The sequence below is a fragment of the Mastomys coucha genome, unplaced genomic scaffold (genome assembly GCF_008632895.1).
Source record: "Mastomys coucha isolate ucsf_1 unplaced genomic scaffold, UCSF_Mcou_1 pScaffold20, whole genome shotgun sequence".
Lineage (NCBI taxonomy): Eukaryota > Metazoa > Chordata > Mammalia > Rodentia > Muridae > Mastomys > Mastomys coucha.
In genome coordinates, this window is record NW_022196903.1 from 32,383,313 (window position 1) to 32,400,077 (window position 16,765).

Consider the following 16,765-nt stretch of genomic DNA (forward strand, 5'->3'; position numbering starts at 1 on the left):
AAAAAAAAAAAAAAAAAAAACAAAACCAACCAAACAGCTTTCAATGGTAGGTACCCAAACACAAAGCACAAAACAGATTTCATCCCATTTAATACAAACACAGACCTTCGAGTGGGGCAAACTGCATAAAGTGAGTTCCCACACGGAAATGCCTCAGACCCCAGCTGAGGATTACCTACCACAGATGGAAAGGACTGGCCATAGAGATTTGGGCAGTTCAGTTCAGAGGGACCCATCTGAACTATTCACCACCACCACCACCACCAATGCTCTTCTATAAAGCTAGTTACATTTAGATAAATAAATTACATCAGGGGAGAACAACCCAAAATCAAGCAATTAAACATGAACCAATTGTAACTCACCCTAACAAAACAGGAATGTAAGGGACATGATCTAAGGTCTGACTTCTGCCCTGACCTTCCAGTCAAACAGCTCTACGTACCACCACCACCCCAAGTTCATGAAGGGTTTCCCCAGCCAAAGTGTTATCAGAAGTCCAGACGAAACACAGGCTGTATCTGGTGGGTGACATTGAGTCCAGAAGCAGCTGTCTCAAGAATGGCCCTGGAGAAGGCTGCATGGGTTTATACTTGGAACTACTGAGTCACCAGACCTCCCTGAGATAAGGAAGGCGCCCGGCAGCAGGAGTCAAAGCAGCCCCCTTAGTTAGAGGAACACACTGTGAAGGTTAGACAGCCTGAGCTGCTCTGTGGCTGAGGTGGACCCTGAAGAATCTTGGGTCATACGCCAAAGATCTCTGGCTCTCCAGTCACAAACAAGAGACATGAAGAATAAGTCACGCGGCAGATGACAGAGGAGGTGGGGAGGGCAGAGAAGGAGATGACAGCCAAGGATCAAATGCTCACGTTTAAGATTAACAAGTCAGAGAAAGAGGGAAAAATGCTAAGCGTATCGCCCCTGACTCCTCAGTATTGTGGAAACTTGGGCAAGGACCCCTTATAGCCAGGTATGAATGCACATGCCTGCAAACCCAGCTTTTTAGGAAGCCTCTGCCAAAAGATAGTGTGTGTGTGGCCAACCTGAACTACTGAGTGAATCAAAGCCAGCCTGTGCAAGACCCTGACTCAAAGAAAAGAGTTGCAGGGTAAACCGATGGTCAAGACTGTCAAATATTTCCACGAGGTCTAGCAGGGAAACACAGGCAAAAGATGGTTGGACTCTTGCAGTTGGAGAGAGGCTGGCGAACCCTACAATCAGTGATAGGAACCAGAGCACGGGGGTCTAGACAGGAATGGAAAGTGAAGACATGGAGGCTGTAGCTGATAACTACTAGTGTGGAAAAATGAAAACAAAAAAACAAAACCTGACCATAAACAGGACAGACAGAAACATGATCGAGAAGAGGCAGCTGGCAAGCATGTGCTGACGGCAGAAACCTGTGTTTATAGCCGAAGATAGAAGCTGGCAAGAGAAGAATTCAGATGCACGAGAGAAAATAATTACATGGCCTTCTGCATTCCAAATGACATCAGACTATCCCGGCTGGGACAGCTCATCCTCAAACTGAAGACATAGAGGACAGGGTAAAAATAAATGCATCTATTACAGGCAAAGAAACAAATCCAACTAACATGGCCAAGGTCACCAGAGAATCAGTGGCCTGGATCGAAGACACACCCATTCCACAATACAACCTCCACTCCCACCCCTGGTGAAAGCCAGGGTTCTTAGAGAACTGCTCCACCCTCATTGTATTCCCTGGACAAAAAGAGAGATATGGATACCAAGTGTTTAAGTCAACCTGATACCAGCTAGAGTTACCTGAAAGGAGGGAACCTCAATGGAGAAAATGCCTCTATAAGATACAACAGTTAGGCACTTAATTAGTGATTGATAGGGAGGGCCCAGCCCGTTGTGGGTGGTGTCATCCCTGGGCTGGTGGTCCTGGGTTCTATAAGAAAGCAAGCTGAGCAAGCCATGCAGAGCAAGCCAGTAAGTAGCACCCCATCATGGATTGGCTCCTGCCTCCAAGTTCCTGCTCTGCTTGAATTCGTGTCCTGACTTCGTTCAGTGATGAATATGAAAGTGTAAGCGAAGTAACTCTTTCTTCCCCAAGTTGCTTTGGTCACGGTGTTTCATCACAGCAATAGAAATTCTAACTAAGACACTGAGCCATACTGAGTCCCTATCAAACTAAATGTGTGTATCTTTAAAAGCCTTCATGACAATACAGATTTAAAATATACACATATGTGTAAGTACTGATACATCGTTGTATATAAACAAAAGAGGCCAGAATCACTTCGTCTGTCCATGTTTATGGATTTTCATTATCATGGATTGCTTAACATTTCATACTTGACCTTTGCAAAGAGAACAATACAGAAAAACTGAAGGCACGTCTGACCTCAAGAAGCCTGTCTTAGGAGGCAGGAGGGGCAAAATTCCTTTACGACTCCAAGTCTCAGATCCTTCCATATAAAACCCACTCTGTATGACACAGCTATCCAATTCCATCCAGGGAAAAACCAAGGTCACTTGAAACTTTTATTTGGAAGAGCTGCTGAACATCCAGTGAGCAGGGAGGAATTAACTCAAGGTTGACTCAAAGAGGGTGACAGGTCTCGTTATTTCCTCTCAATGCTCCAGGCAGGAAGCACAGGCATTCACTGAGGCCCTAGAGCCATGGGCTCAACCCCAGCAAATAGCCAGCAAGGCCTCAGGGCCATTCCCCACAAAAGTCAGCAGAAAGGCCAGGCTATGTCAGAAAGTCCGTGTTGTGGAAAGACACACGATGCCTCGTCAATATTTCAACAACCCCGGGCAAATAGGAAAACAGCTTTGAAAATGGCCTTCAGCTCTCACCCTGCTGTGGCCCTGGAAGGGAAGGAGTCACTCTCGCCTTCTTGCCTTCCATGGCGAGCAGGATCACTGGCCCTGCTAGCTACCTCTAGCCCCGACGCTGGGCGCTGATGCTGAGGGTCTGGATAATGTAGTTAATTCTGCAGGTCCTAGGCAGTGAGCAGGACACTCCCTCCCTGTACATCTCCAAGCCTACGCTCCATGATCAAATGTTATATGTATTCCATGACTTTTTCCTACCACTCTAAGGGGTCTTCCTTGGATACTTATAATACACCTAATCAATCCTTAGACTTTGCAAGTGGCATAGACTCTGGGCTTGTTCTTCTGTTTTTATGGCTAATAATTATCCATTTAAAACATTTTTCTAGTTGCTGTCCCACCTTTGAGAGACAGCAGGCACACCTATGTTTGTTAATCAAGCAAAACTTTTGACAGACTATTATACCAACAATCACACCTGGTCTCTGGTGTCTCTTTCATCCCTAAATGATTAATCTAAGCCAGTGTTTTCAATCCTACACTGGTGGGGGTTGGTGTGGTGCTGCTATATATTCAAATGCTAAATGCTGGACCCCAAGATCTGGTGGCCCCAGCCTAGTGAATTCTCACATACACTGGCCTTTGTTGTGTAGACTTTGTTCCCAATTTAAAGCCATTGGTTAATAAAGGGCTAGAACCTGTGATTGGGCAGTAGAGAGAGAAAGGCAGGACCTGAGAATCCAGTGAGAGGTTCTCAAGAGAGATCACGGGAGAAGAAAGAAATGGAGACAGGAGGAGGCCACCATAAGGTCAGATGGACCATGAGCACCTGGCCAGGAGGACAGGCTGATGAGATGGATTCACCCCAGGTGAGACTCAAACGTCAAGTAACATGGGGCCTATGGATTGAGTGTAAGTCAGAAGAGCTCAGAACCTGTCCAGTCTAGGCTTACAGCTTGCCAAATACCATGTTTTTAGCCATTTATACAGGCTAGGTAGAATATATAATTCTTTTAAAATACACCTTTCTTTAGCTGTGCATTTGGAAATGACCGTATGACCCAATCCTAAAAATAAACTAAATCTGGGAAGCTAGTAAGAAAATTTTGTGGGGTGCTGGAGAGGGAGCTCTTGCAGAGCACCAGGGTTTGGTTCCCAGCATCCACACTGGGAGGCTCATAAATACCTGTATCTCCAACTTCAGAGGACCTGACATCCTCTTTTGGCCTCTGTAGGTCACATGCATGTGCAACACACACATTACACACACACAAAGCACACGCACATGAACACACCGGTGCACACAGTAAATAAATAAATAAACAAATAAATAAGTTAAGAAAATAAATAAATCTAAAAAACAAACAAATCCCTTTGTAAAAAAAAAAGTCTCTTCCATCTCAAAAAAGGGCCACATGAAAGAAACTGCCTCTCCATCTGCATACTGTCATTGTGGCTAAGCATCCAAAACCCCTGTGCCCACCAGGCATCCAACATGGATGGGTGGAACCAAAGTCCACTGGGACAATGAGGAGCTAGCGGACCACCCAAGCGCAGAGCTCATTTCTTAGCCCCTGGCACCATGAGAAATAATTGTCTGTGGACATGGGGTGAGTTTAGGTACTTATAACTGCAAGCACTGGGATTCATCCTGTTGCTCACTTAGATGCAAAGCCTCACTCCTCTACATGAGCAGCACCACCCCAAGGTTCTGCTGCCCCACAGCACTGCACCTGAGATCTTTCAGGATTAAAGGAAAATAGAAAACTCAGCCCAGCCCACATTTGCCTTCTCGTGTTAATATTATACCATCTGAACAATTAATGCCATCCCCATCTGGGAAAACAACAAAAATAAGGGGTTAGAGATGTTTACAGAGACAACAGGGAATCTTTAAATCCTGCATAAATTAGCCAATGTGAGCAAGGGAGGCTGTCATTCAAGGGCCCTATGTATGGAACAAAAGAGACTCACTCACCCTGCCCTCCAACGCCCCAGTGCTCGGCACATACTCCCTGGCTACTGCCTCAAGTTCTCCGTGTAGAGAGCCGCCTCTTTGCTCTAACGTGATTATAGCTTGATATGAATGCACTTGGATTTTTAATATTAGTGTAAGCTAATATTAAGTAAAGAGAAGCTGGAAGGGAGACATCAAAGTGATAATACTTGGGGCCTGAGAAAGAGGAAAAACTTGAGGAAAAAAGAAGGACAAAGATATAGGAAGATCAAACGAGGGCCTCGAAGACAAATTATACTTCGATGCCCTACTGGAACTCTGTGCTTATTCAACTGGTGAAGGCCAGGTGACCAGAAACAGTGACATTCTCAGCCAATGAGGACCCAGATTCCTCATCAGGACTTTGCAGGGGGCAACAACAGGAAATGACATCCAAGTAGGAATGTCCAGTCAAAGGCTTCACTGCCTATCAGAACCACCTCAGTCTCTAAGCCTGCTGGCAGGAAGATCAAACCCCTCAGCCTATGAGATAGATTAACTCCTCAGCAGACAACTCAGCCAGATGAGAAAGCCAGACGCTCCCCTTAACTCCCTCCCTACCACTGGGACCAGGCATTTCACCTTAGAAACTGACCAGATGGAAAATTTGAATAGTATAACCCCCAACTCATTTTACGTTGTACTATACAGTTAAGTAGAATGGCTGTGGCCACCTTAGCAAAGGCTAGTTTCTACCTACTTGTTTTTAAATGAACATAACTGTTGCAAAAACGAATAAACTCTTTATTTGCCAGAAAAGGAAAAATAGCCAAGATGGCAATGTTTATTCTGTACACCTCATGGTCAGACTTCGACCTGAGAATCCTGTTCCACCAAGCATCCTTCTCCCTGGTGTCTACACAAAAAAAGCCTGTGCAACGTGAGTAGTGAACTTTAATGGAGTACTGATTATTTTGTCCTTTATACTGAAAAAAAAAAATCCAGAGAATTCCCAGAGATATAATGTGTATAGAACTGTACAGGTTCATATAACATCAGAACAGTTCTACATGGAGGCATGTCCGCAAAAAAGGAGCAAGGTTTCTTAGAACGGCACCCAACCCTGAGAGACAAGTCCTTGGCTCTGTGCCAGCCATGGTTCTGAACACTCGTCCAGCCTTAATCAGTTTGGAAGCAGCACCTTTCAAAGAAAAACCATTTGCTGAACTAAAAGGCGAACATTCCTCACCTTCATCACAAACTCTTTTTGCTTCAGCGCTAGCGCTGGAAACCAGGGCCTCCTGACCCACACCTTAGGCTCAGAAGGCTTTATATAAGCCTCAGGAGGAAGTCCAAAGCTTTAGTAACTCAGGATTTGCTGAGCAAGTCCACATCCACCCTATTCAAGGGTTTCATTATTCTGTTGACTATCTCCCTTAAGCCCTGAGCCTTCAAGACCCAGAAGTCTTCACGGCTAGCCAAATGAAAAAAAAAACAAAAACAAAAGAAAGCATAGCTCTTTACGCTCATAAGACACATCAGAGAAGGAAAACTCCCAGCCTTGGGCAACTTGGACATTGTCTCCTTTTGAAAGTGAGCATGTTAAAAGTTTGCTAAAAAGGAGCTTTCGTGATTAGATATGTTGTTAGCTAAATCCCACCTTAAAACAATGAGCCTGCACAGCCATCCATTGAACTGAGTACAGGGTCCCCAATGAAGGAGTTAGAGAAAGACCAAAGGAGCTGAATGGTTTGCAACACCTTAGGACGAACAACAATATGAACTAATTAGTACCCTCAGAGTTCCCAGGGACTTAACCACCAACCAAGGACTCTACATGGTGGGACTGATTGTTCTGGCAGCCTGTGTGTCTTAGTCAGGGTTTCTATTCCTACACAAACATCTTGACCAAGAAGCAAGTTGGGGGAGGAAAGGGTTTATTGAGCTTACTTCCACATGGCTGTTGATCACCAGAGGAAGTCAGGACTGGAACTCAAGTCAGGAAGCAGGAGCTAATGCAGAGGCCATGGAGAGATGTTTCTTACTGGCTTGCTTCTCCTAGCTTGCTCAGCCTGCTCTCTTATAGAACCCAAGACTTCCAGCCCAGGGATGGCACAACCCACAAGAGGCCCTACCCCCTTGATCACTAATTGAGAAAATGTCCACAGCTGGATCTCATGGAGGCACTTCCCCAACTGAAGCTCCCGTCTCTGCAATAACTCCAGCCTGTGTCAAGTTGACACACAAAACCAGCCAGTACAATGTGTATAGTAGAGGATTGCAAAGTCGAGCATCAATGGGAGGAGAGGCCCTTGGCCCTGTGAAGATTCTGTGCCCCAGTGTAGGGGAATGCCAGGGCCAATAAGTGGGAGAGGATGGGGTGGCAAGCATGGGGAGGGGGGAGGCAACAGGGGTTTGTTTGTTCTTGTTGTGTTTGTTTGTTTTTTGGAGGGGAAACTGGGAAAGGAGAAATCATATGACATGTAAATAGAGAAACTATCTGATAAAAAAATTACAAAAACGAAAAAACAAAAAACAAAACAAAACAAAAACAAACCAATGAGCCTGAGAGTCCAGAAGACACCGGCAACTCCAGTTAGACATGGGCTGCTTTAGGACTCAGCAGTTTCTATAACCCTATCATTCTCTCCCGACCTTTTAATCAGATACTTCTCTTTAAGAAGGGACTTTTCAACCTATAGTGGAAAGGGTTTTGGAGTCAGGCAGATCTGGATCTGCATCCAGGTTGCCTTACGAGTTCGCTGTGAGGCTCAAATCCCACAACCTTCTCCAGTGTATCAAGCCTCGGTTATCTTATATATAGTAAAACAAAATGAAAAGGAGAAAATGAGCTGAAACAGCAAGATGGCTCTGCAGGTAAAGGGATTTAAAGGCACAAACCTGAGGACCGGACTTCAAGCCCTGGATGGAAAAAAAAAATAGACAAAGAAGGAGCGCTCCCGTTGGGTCATGAAAATGGGGAAACAGCACAGTTTTAGTAAAGCATTCGGCACACTGTCTTTAGTAGGGCCCCGGCATAATTCGGAGGAACCCTTGCAAAATAAAATTCTAGCGCTCTTACTCAAAAATGACTGAGATTTTTTTTTTTTTTTTAAGATGGTGACAGTAGCTCTGGAGGGAAAGCTCAGGCCAGAATGTGCTTGCCTAGCAAGCCCAAGGCCTGAAGTTCAAACCCTGGAGCCATAATTAACAAAACCAAACCAAAAACAAACAGAAAACAAAACAAGATCAGGCCAGTTGTCTTGGGCTTGTGTTGATCACAGCACTGGGGAGGTAGAGAAGGGTAGATTTCTGGGGCTCACTGACCATCCACCCTAGCCTACATGACAAATTCCAGGCCACCGGGAGACCAGGAGACCCCGTCTCAAACAACAAGAAAGGACGTGGAAGGTACCTGGGGAATAACACCCAAGATTGTACTTTGGCTTCCATGGCCACACATGCACACATGCATAATAGATCGTCAAAAGATGGTAAAAAGAGAGCATCCAAGCAAAGGTGGGGCCTGGGAGGCTGCACTAGGGTACGTGCACACAAAGAAAGATGTCCTTTCTTGAAGTGTGCGCTGTAGCTATGATCATCTCTTAGCCCTTTTCCCAAGGACAATCTCTCCTCTGCTTCCCACCCCCACATTCTCCTCTCAACACACTCAACTTAGAAAATGTACCTGGGTCATTCCAAAACTAGGCACCAGCATCTTGGAAGTAGCCTATATTTACAAAGAAAATGACTCTCCGAGACAGGGAAACCTAACACAGAAGATGATGTTAGAGACACAGATCACGTCCAAGGTACCCTACCTTGGACAGCCAGTCTGTGCCCAGGCTTTTCCTCCGGCTAACACTCCCCTCCTTCAAACCCTCATGCAGATAGTTCCATCCTGGCCTCTGTCCTTGAAGTATCTACCCTGGGGTAGATAGACACCAAGGGTGACGCCAATCAGCTTTTACTTCTTCCTCTGCATTTAAAATGTCGATTGTTCTATACTGCATCGCTCTCTCTCTCTCTCTCTCTCTCTTTCTCTCTTGCATGTCTCTCTTTTACGGTTGTCATTTCTTGTTTATTTTTTCCTACACACATGCAAAAAAAATTGTAAACTACTCATAGTCATGTGCATTGGTCTACTTTTGTTCATTATGGATCCCAAGTGCTTGGAAGAGTGTTTGGCACATGGAAGTTACTCGACAAATATGAAGTGGAAGGAGATCTTTGAATGAAAACATAATAAAAATTGGTCCACATGGAGATTCAGTCTTGCGCCATCATGCATGAACTGCCCTAGCATCTGAATTCAAGTGCTAGCTGGGAAAAGTACCAATTTGCAAATCTTATCCAAACTTGCCCCAGTTCAGAGGCATATGATCCAGCCATCTATGCTTCTTTTATTAGTAATCCATATATACACTAACTGGCAGCCACCATGAGAGGCATGTTGTATATGTGAGCTGTTCAGAAGGGAGACACGTCTGGAGACCATATAATAGTTGTTGAAAAGCAGAGGACTGTCAGAAAAAACGACCCCACATCACTGCCTTACAATAGGAAAACCTAAGTTGTTAATATCAAAAGGAATGCAGGGTCTCCAGCTCCGAAGCTGTAAAGATGGTGGCTGGAGCCAAGCCAAGCTTTTGTCCTGCAGTTCCTGCCGGTCCCAGGTAGGGACTCATCTCAAAGCCCAGCCTGGGATCTCTCAGGATCTAGCAATGTGGCTGTCTGCACATTTTATCCCACCCACTGAAAGACGGCCTGACGCTGTGGCCTTGTGGCTGCTGCATAAGACATTTTAGTGAGGGCTGTTGCCAAAAAACAAGGGGAGTGCTGTCTCTCCACTCACAGCAAGCTGCAACTCACGTCAGTGCAAACATCTGGGACCCCAAAAGTTAACAAAACCAGACCGCTCAGGGTCTTTCTAAAGCATATGGAGCACACCTAGGCTCTCAACCTGAACACTTCATCGGGATAGGCAGTGGGCAAAGGCCGGAAGATCAAGATCACACTCAACATCTGGCTTTTGCCCCAGAGTGAACCACCACTCCCCCTAAATCCTACACATGGCTTCTTTTTTTAACCAGACTTTCTCAGCTACCACAAATGCTTTGGTGGGAGGCGGCAGGGAGGCCCCATCCCTTTTCCCAAAATACAGTCAGCCAGCAGCAAAGGCCAAAGAGGTGGAGCCTGCAGGCCGTTTTGCAAAAGTTTCAAATATCCTGGTACTGACCCCATTAACAGCACTAAGACAGAAATACAGCCAAGCCTGTCCTTACCTCAATCTGTCTGTGTCTCTGTGTCTCTCTCTCTCTCTCTCTCTCTCTCTCTCTCTCTCTCTCTCTCTCTCTCTCTCTCCCCTTCTAAGAGTTCTGAACAAAGCCACATTACCAGCACTGGCTATCACAAACCAGATTGTCTCTCGCAAAAAGCTGAAAGTGACATCTCTAAATGATTCACGCTTCTGACAGCGGGAGGGAGCTGGTGAGCTGTCCCACCTCTCCCCCAAAGCCTCTCTGAAACATGCAGTTGCCTCAGATTTTCCCCTGAAAAGAGAGGAAACAGTCTGAGGCTGTGCAGACGAGGCAGCCAAGTGAGGCGGCAGCTTTCCAGTGCGGAGAAGGAAGGCTGTTAGCCCTCACGAACATTTGAAAGCTATAAACAAGAAAGTAAAGAAACTGGGCGGGGTGGTGATTAAAAAACATATGGGAAGAAAATACTATATTAGCTTGTCCAAATTTTTGGAGTGTGTGTATGTGTGTGTTTTACAAACCTTATCATTAAAGAAAAAAAAAAATCAATGTAACTGGGCGGAGGCATTATTCTCAAAACGCGTCCCTTCCCAGCATAGCTGTACCGTTAGCAATAGGAAATGGAGCTACCGACAGGAAAACACTATAAACTGCTTTGGAATACAAAGGGTCACTTATTCGGAAGAAAGTTTAAAGGCTCCAGCTGTGTACCTTAAAGTGTACGTAGAAGAAAACTCCCATCCCCAGACCTCTTGATATGGCCATGCCCTTCCCAAACGCTGCCCCCCAGGACCCAGCTGGTGACAAAACCCGCTTTTCTCCTCACCCCCGCCCCCCCTCCCCCCGTTTGCCTGGACCACGGGTCCTCACCGTGTGGTACATGAGGGCTTCAGTCTCACCGGGCTCTGACAGCTCGCTCAGCTTGCGGTCCCACTGCAGGACGCTCTGCTCCCCGCTCTCCAGCACCTCCATGGCGGTGGGCGCCGCTCAGGGCCGAGGATGCTGAGGCAGGAGGGGACCGCGCAGAGCCTCCGCGGGCCGGTGAGACGCCTCTCTCCCCGTGTGCTCGCGTGCGCGCGCGTGGAACTTATGCACTGGAGCAGGAACTCGGGAGAGCCCTGCCGAAGGTTCCGCGACCCGTGTCCTCGGAGATCTGTCAATCCCCGGGAAGGACAAGCCTGCTGGGATCGGGAGGACGGTGCAGGGAGTTAAATCGGGCTGTGCATCCAAAAGGAAGGTTAAAAGGCAGCTCTCATCCCAAGGAAGTCCTCGCGCAACAAGCCCACTCCCCACTAGGGCTCCAGACAAACTTTGAGACTCCCTAGGGCTTTTAGAGCTCTGCCCCTGGATCCAGAGATGACCCCACCTCCTTCCAGGCCAGTGACCAATCGGACGCCCGTATTGCCATCTATACCGTATCAAAAGTCCCTCTCTCATCTATGTCCCGCCCCCAGAGGTAGAGTCGCGCGAAGTCTCCGCCTAAACCTCGGAATGTGGGCGGAGAGGGTCTTTTACGTCACTGGGAAACGCCTCCTGCCGGAGCGTCGCAACGGACCAATAAGGTGCTTGGGTCTAGAAATGATAGACTGGAACATAGATCAATGAGCTAGGGAGACCTGGAGGAGCCAACCAATCAAATAGCGACAAGAATACATTTTTATAAGAGAGGGTGTGCGCGCCCAGAGTCCTCCCTAAGAGTCTCAGCTTAAAGGAGGTTTGTTTCACGAGTTTTTTTCCTCAGGAAAACCAAGCGAGTTGAAGTGCTGTCCGCATTTCAAACTAGTTTAGGTCGCGTGAGTCTGTCTGGATTTTAAGAAATGCACTACATATATGAAAATGCGCACGTGCGCAGAAATCTGAATTATCACAGTTCTAGCACGCACTTGTTTGCTTTTCATATAGTTTTATGGGCTTTATTAAACAGACATTAACCAATGACACACGTTTCCAAGTCCTAAATCAGTAGACTACATTTTTTTAATTCATAGGATTTTGTTGTTTTATTCTGGTTTTGAGATGGGATCGCCTGTAGCCCAGGCTGTCCTCAACCGCACTGTGCCACTGAGGCTGGCCTTGAACTCCTGATCTCTTCTGCCTCACCTCCGGGAAGCTGGGAGAGACTGCAGGGTTATGCCACTAGTTCCTGGTTCAGAGATCTTTTATTCTCAATGGATTGTCAGGCAAAAAAGAGGGGGGGTGCAGGTCGATACTATTCCAGATACTGGTCAGGGAGGTGACATTTGCGTGTCATATGGATGAAATTGGACTTAGGGAAAGGTAAGTATTTTAATGGCTGGAAGATGCACCCCAAAGTGAGTGGTGGGAAAGAGTTCTAAGCCTTGACCCCCTTAGAGAAGAAAGGGCCTGCTCTAGAATTCCCCTCCCCATGTGATTTTTCTTCTTCCCTTTTGATGTTTCCTTTTATGGAAACAGGTGTACTTGGCTATTGTTTAACTATTTTACATACAAAGGAAATGCTATGGTTCCAGGTGGTTCTTACAAGGGGACAATCTTCTTTAAAGCATGGTTTTGCTGTGTGAAGGCACTCAAAAGTCCCGGAACTTTAAGCAACATTTCCTTTTCATGTAAATGTCTGCTTGTCTCACCTAGGATCTTTTGAAACTATTTTAATATTTAAATACAGACCTTTCTTTTATTTCTATTTTATCTACTATCTGTCTATATCTATCTATCTACCTATCTATCTACCTATCTATCTTATCTATCACCTATCTATGTTTGAGACAGGGTTTCTTAGTGTAGCCCTGGATGTTCTGGAACTCACTCTGTAGATCATGCTAGCCTCAAACTCTGAGATCCTCCTGCCTTTGTCTCCCAACTGCTGGAATTAAAGATGAGCACCACCATGCCTTAGCCACACATTTCTTATACAATAGTTTTCTCAACTTCCCTGTAAGCCTTTGGTCTTTCTTTTCTGACCTGTTAGACTTCTTTACCGCACATCTCTTTTGTAAATCACTCTTTTAGCATTTAAGGCTCTATTTTCTTTTAATGCAGAATTTATCATGAGCAAATAAGGTGAGAAATGTACATTGTCCTTAACACAAGGGCACAAGCATTTCTCTGCAAAAGATAACTGCATCTGACAACGGTTGATTCTAGTAATGCCCCAGTGGTAGACAGCTTCCACAATGGCCTCCAGGTGTCAGAACCTTTGAATATATTCCTCTTCTCCAGTGTAGGCAAAAATGAGGAGACAATAAAAAGATTCTGACTCTGACCCTCTTGCTCTCTCCTCCTCTCTCTTGCCTGGTAACTCCAAGGAAAGCACGCCAGCATGTTTTAATTGTCCCTGCAGAGACAGATACATCCAAGGGACAGAAGAAAAGTGCTCAGTTACCAGCCAAGGAATTGAGGCCCCTCAAGCAACAGCTCATGATCAACTGAGTGTGCTAATAGCCATGGAAGAAAGTTCTCCCCCATGTGGCCCTTCAGATGGCTACTTGTGAAAGAACCCGAGTCACAGATTGTGGCTCAGTACACAGATTCCTGACCCACAGGTTCTGTGCTAAAAGGCTTTAAGCCACCAATCTTTCCTTTGTTCAGTAAGGAGGAGGACCATCCACACCCCGAGGTTTAAGTAACTTTAGGTGAGCCTAAAGATGCTAGCATGGTCCATGGATTTCTTCAGCCTCCTCTGTCTCATGCATGGTTTTCCCAATAACTGCACACAAAACCCCTTGCTAGTAGATCCTCCTGTTTCTCATCTTGAATATTAAAGTCATCCATTCCCTTTCTCTATCACTCTTAGGGCTTGGCAGGGCAGTTCACTGTTTCTCTGGCTCCTTGGCATCCTGTGGAAGCTGCTGCCCTTGTCCCTTCTCTATTATCAACTGTGTGGTTAGACACCATGCTTCCTTAAACCAAATTCAGACACATGATGAACCAGCCAGATACTCTCCTGATTTCCCCTTATATTATTTGTTTTCCTGTGCCAGCCTTGTTACAACTTTACTCTCCAGGCTTGCTTTCCCCTCATCTCTGCCATTGTCATTTCTGGAATTGACACTTGACAGATTCTCACATCATGAAAACAGAATCCACCTTCTATATTAACCTGGCCCCACTCATTGGTGTACTTTGTATTTGATTAACCAGCAAATATTAATTCATTGAACTTCCCTTTTTCTTTTTTTTTTTTGTTAAAGATTTATTTATTTATTTTATGTATATGAGTGCATTGAGCTGTCTTCAGACACGCCAGAAGAGGGCATCAGGTCCAATTACACATGGTTGTGAGCCACCATGTGGTCTCTGGGAATTGAACTCAGGACCTTTGGAAGAGTAGTTAAGTGCTCTTAACCACTGAGCCATCTCTCCAGCCCATGAATTTCCCTTTTTCATATCCAAGATTTTTAGTTTCTCCAAAAAAGCTGGTTAAATATTTGGAAGACTCCAAACAGCATTTTGTACACATTTATCTGGGTATAAAACTTCCCTATTGAAGTAAATTTGGTCTATTGGTCACTTGTTTCTGGACTCATACTTACAGAGGGAAAAAAAAAAACAAAAACTCAGGTTCAGTCTGAGCATGAAGATGTGGAAACCACCAGGGGGAAGATTCATTCCAGCATGGTGTTTTTCAAGCATTCCCTGTTAGAGCTGTTCTTTGGAAGGGGAGTAAATTCTGATTAGGTTCCTATTGCCCTCTTTTCATTTTTCCTGCTTTAACACTCATGTTTTTTTGTTTGTTTGTTTGTTTGTTTTGACTCATTAATAGAGTCCTGCTAAGTTGCCTATGCATACCCCACCACACCCAACATCTGATACCTACCAGTGGGACATATTTCCCAGCCTTGAGGAATTATATAATTGAGGAATTATTACAACTATGATAATGTGATCAGAAACGAGCTCCTCCTCCATTTTTATTCTTTTGTGCACACAGAACATGATGTCTGGGAGAAACTACTGCCTTTCCCTAAGAAATCTCAGACACTAGTGTAACACATGTGAGAACAGAAGGGGTGCACACACAATCACTGTGGACTCAGCTTTTCACATAGAGTTGAGCAGGAGACCTATTTTAAAGGCTGTCATGGTTTTATTAAAGAACCAAAAAACTGTATTCCGGAATAGTAAAATGAGTTTAAAGGAATGGGAGAAAAGGATGTGCTTAGCTTGGTAAAGTTGATGGGGACCAGGTAGGTGGGGAGGGGGGGTAAGAACATGTGCCATTAAATGATGAGTTGGAGTCTCTCCCTCCAGTTCTTCAGGAAGGAATAGGGAAAGCTACTGCTGACCTCTAAAGTACTCCCTGTGAGGGAGGAGGGGCCAAAGGCATGCATGCCTAGGCCTCAGTGGAGATTGGTGGTGGAGAGAAAGCAGCAGAGGGCTCTTGGGTGCAGCCTTGCAGCCTGCAGCGGAGAAGAAGATCCCTATCTCTCAGCTTCTGAACATTGGACTGTGAAAGTCCCGAGCACAGGATGCCCTTTGAAAATCTAATGGAGCTCTGTACAGAGACCTCTGCCAGTCTTGACAAGTTTATATGGAGACAACCAGGACAACGGAGACAGACTGGGAGGGGAGAGCTGCAAGCACATACATTGTCACGTCTCCTGTGTCACACTAACTACTAACCCTATGATGCCACCTTGGGCATCACAGTGTGGATTGCCCTTCACAGGAATTCACCCTTGAGAGAGATAGAGCCCACTAATGCACTATGGCACCTCCAAAACTCCAAGTAAATTGGCAAATTGGATTTATAACTTTTAATTTTGTTATTTTGAAGACAGGCTTTCAAAAAGCCCAGGCTGGCCTTGAACTCACTATGTAGCCAATGTGTCCTTAAACTCCTGACCCTCCTGTTGCCGCTTCCCAAATGGTGTAGTTGTAGGCACATAGGACCATGAAATTTTAGAGATGGTGATGTCCACTATAATCCCAACATTCAGGAGGCTAAAATTAGCCTGGGCTACATAGCAAATTCCAGGCTAGCCTGGGCTATGTAGCAAATTCCAGGCTAGGCTGGGCTACATAATATTTCTTCTTAAAAAAAATTTTTTTTTTTAATCAACCTCCTTCCTTACCACATATATTCTAAATCTTCAGGTTGACTAAAAATATAAAAGCCAAATAAAGCCAAACCATACAGGGAAACTAAATACATAATTTTGATGTGGCCAGGGTGTGGGCATAATTGAGAACATGAGAAACAAATAGTTTAGGCTAAATCTGCATGTATGTGTACACTGAATATTAAATGAGAGCAGAAGTAAGGACTGTGTTGGTTACTTTTCTATTGCTGTGATAAAACACCATAGCCAAGGCTATTTAGAAGAAAGGGGTTATATGGCTTACAGCTACAGAGAGAGAGAGAGAGGAAAGAGAGAGGCAGACACAGAGACTCTCATGGAAGGGAGGTGTGGCAGCAGACATTTAGAGATAGCTAAGGTGGTAGGAACAGCTGAGAGCTCACATCTCGAACCATAGGCAGGAAGCAGAGAGATCAAACCAAGAATGACAAAGGGTCATTCAAAATGTCAAGACACCCCCAGTGACACGGTTCTCCAGCAAAACCACAGCCTCTAGACCTACCCAAACAGTGTCACCAGTTAGGGACCAAGTATTAAAATGCCAGAGACTATAATGGGACATCTCATTCAAACTACCACAAGAACGAGGAGGGGTGAGAAAAGGGAGTGGAGGTGGGGTAAAGGGTAGACATGCTCAACATGTACTATATAGTTGTAAGAAAAATAATTAATTTTAAAAAGAGGACGCTATTCAGAGTGTCACA

At 45.3% G+C, this 16,765-nt stretch overlaps 1 protein-coding gene across 2 annotated transcripts in view; it reads right to left on the reverse strand.

Moving 5' to 3' along the window:
• The window catches only part of Creb3l2 (cAMP responsive element binding protein 3 like 2), a 120,903-nt gene extending 109,546 nt beyond the window's left edge, over positions 1-11,357 (reverse strand). The window contains exon 1 of one of the 2 annotated variants that reach the window (XM_031381548.1): positions 10,873-11,357. In XM_031381548.1, the coding sequence (XP_031237408.1) occupies positions 10,873-10,974 (102 nt within the window). In that variant the 5' untranslated portion in view covers positions 10,975-11,357. The remainder of the gene's footprint in view (positions 1-10,872) is intronic. The other variant, XM_031381547.1, reaches the window with a different exon arrangement.
• Between the last annotated feature and the right edge of the window lie 5,408 nt (positions 11,358-16,765).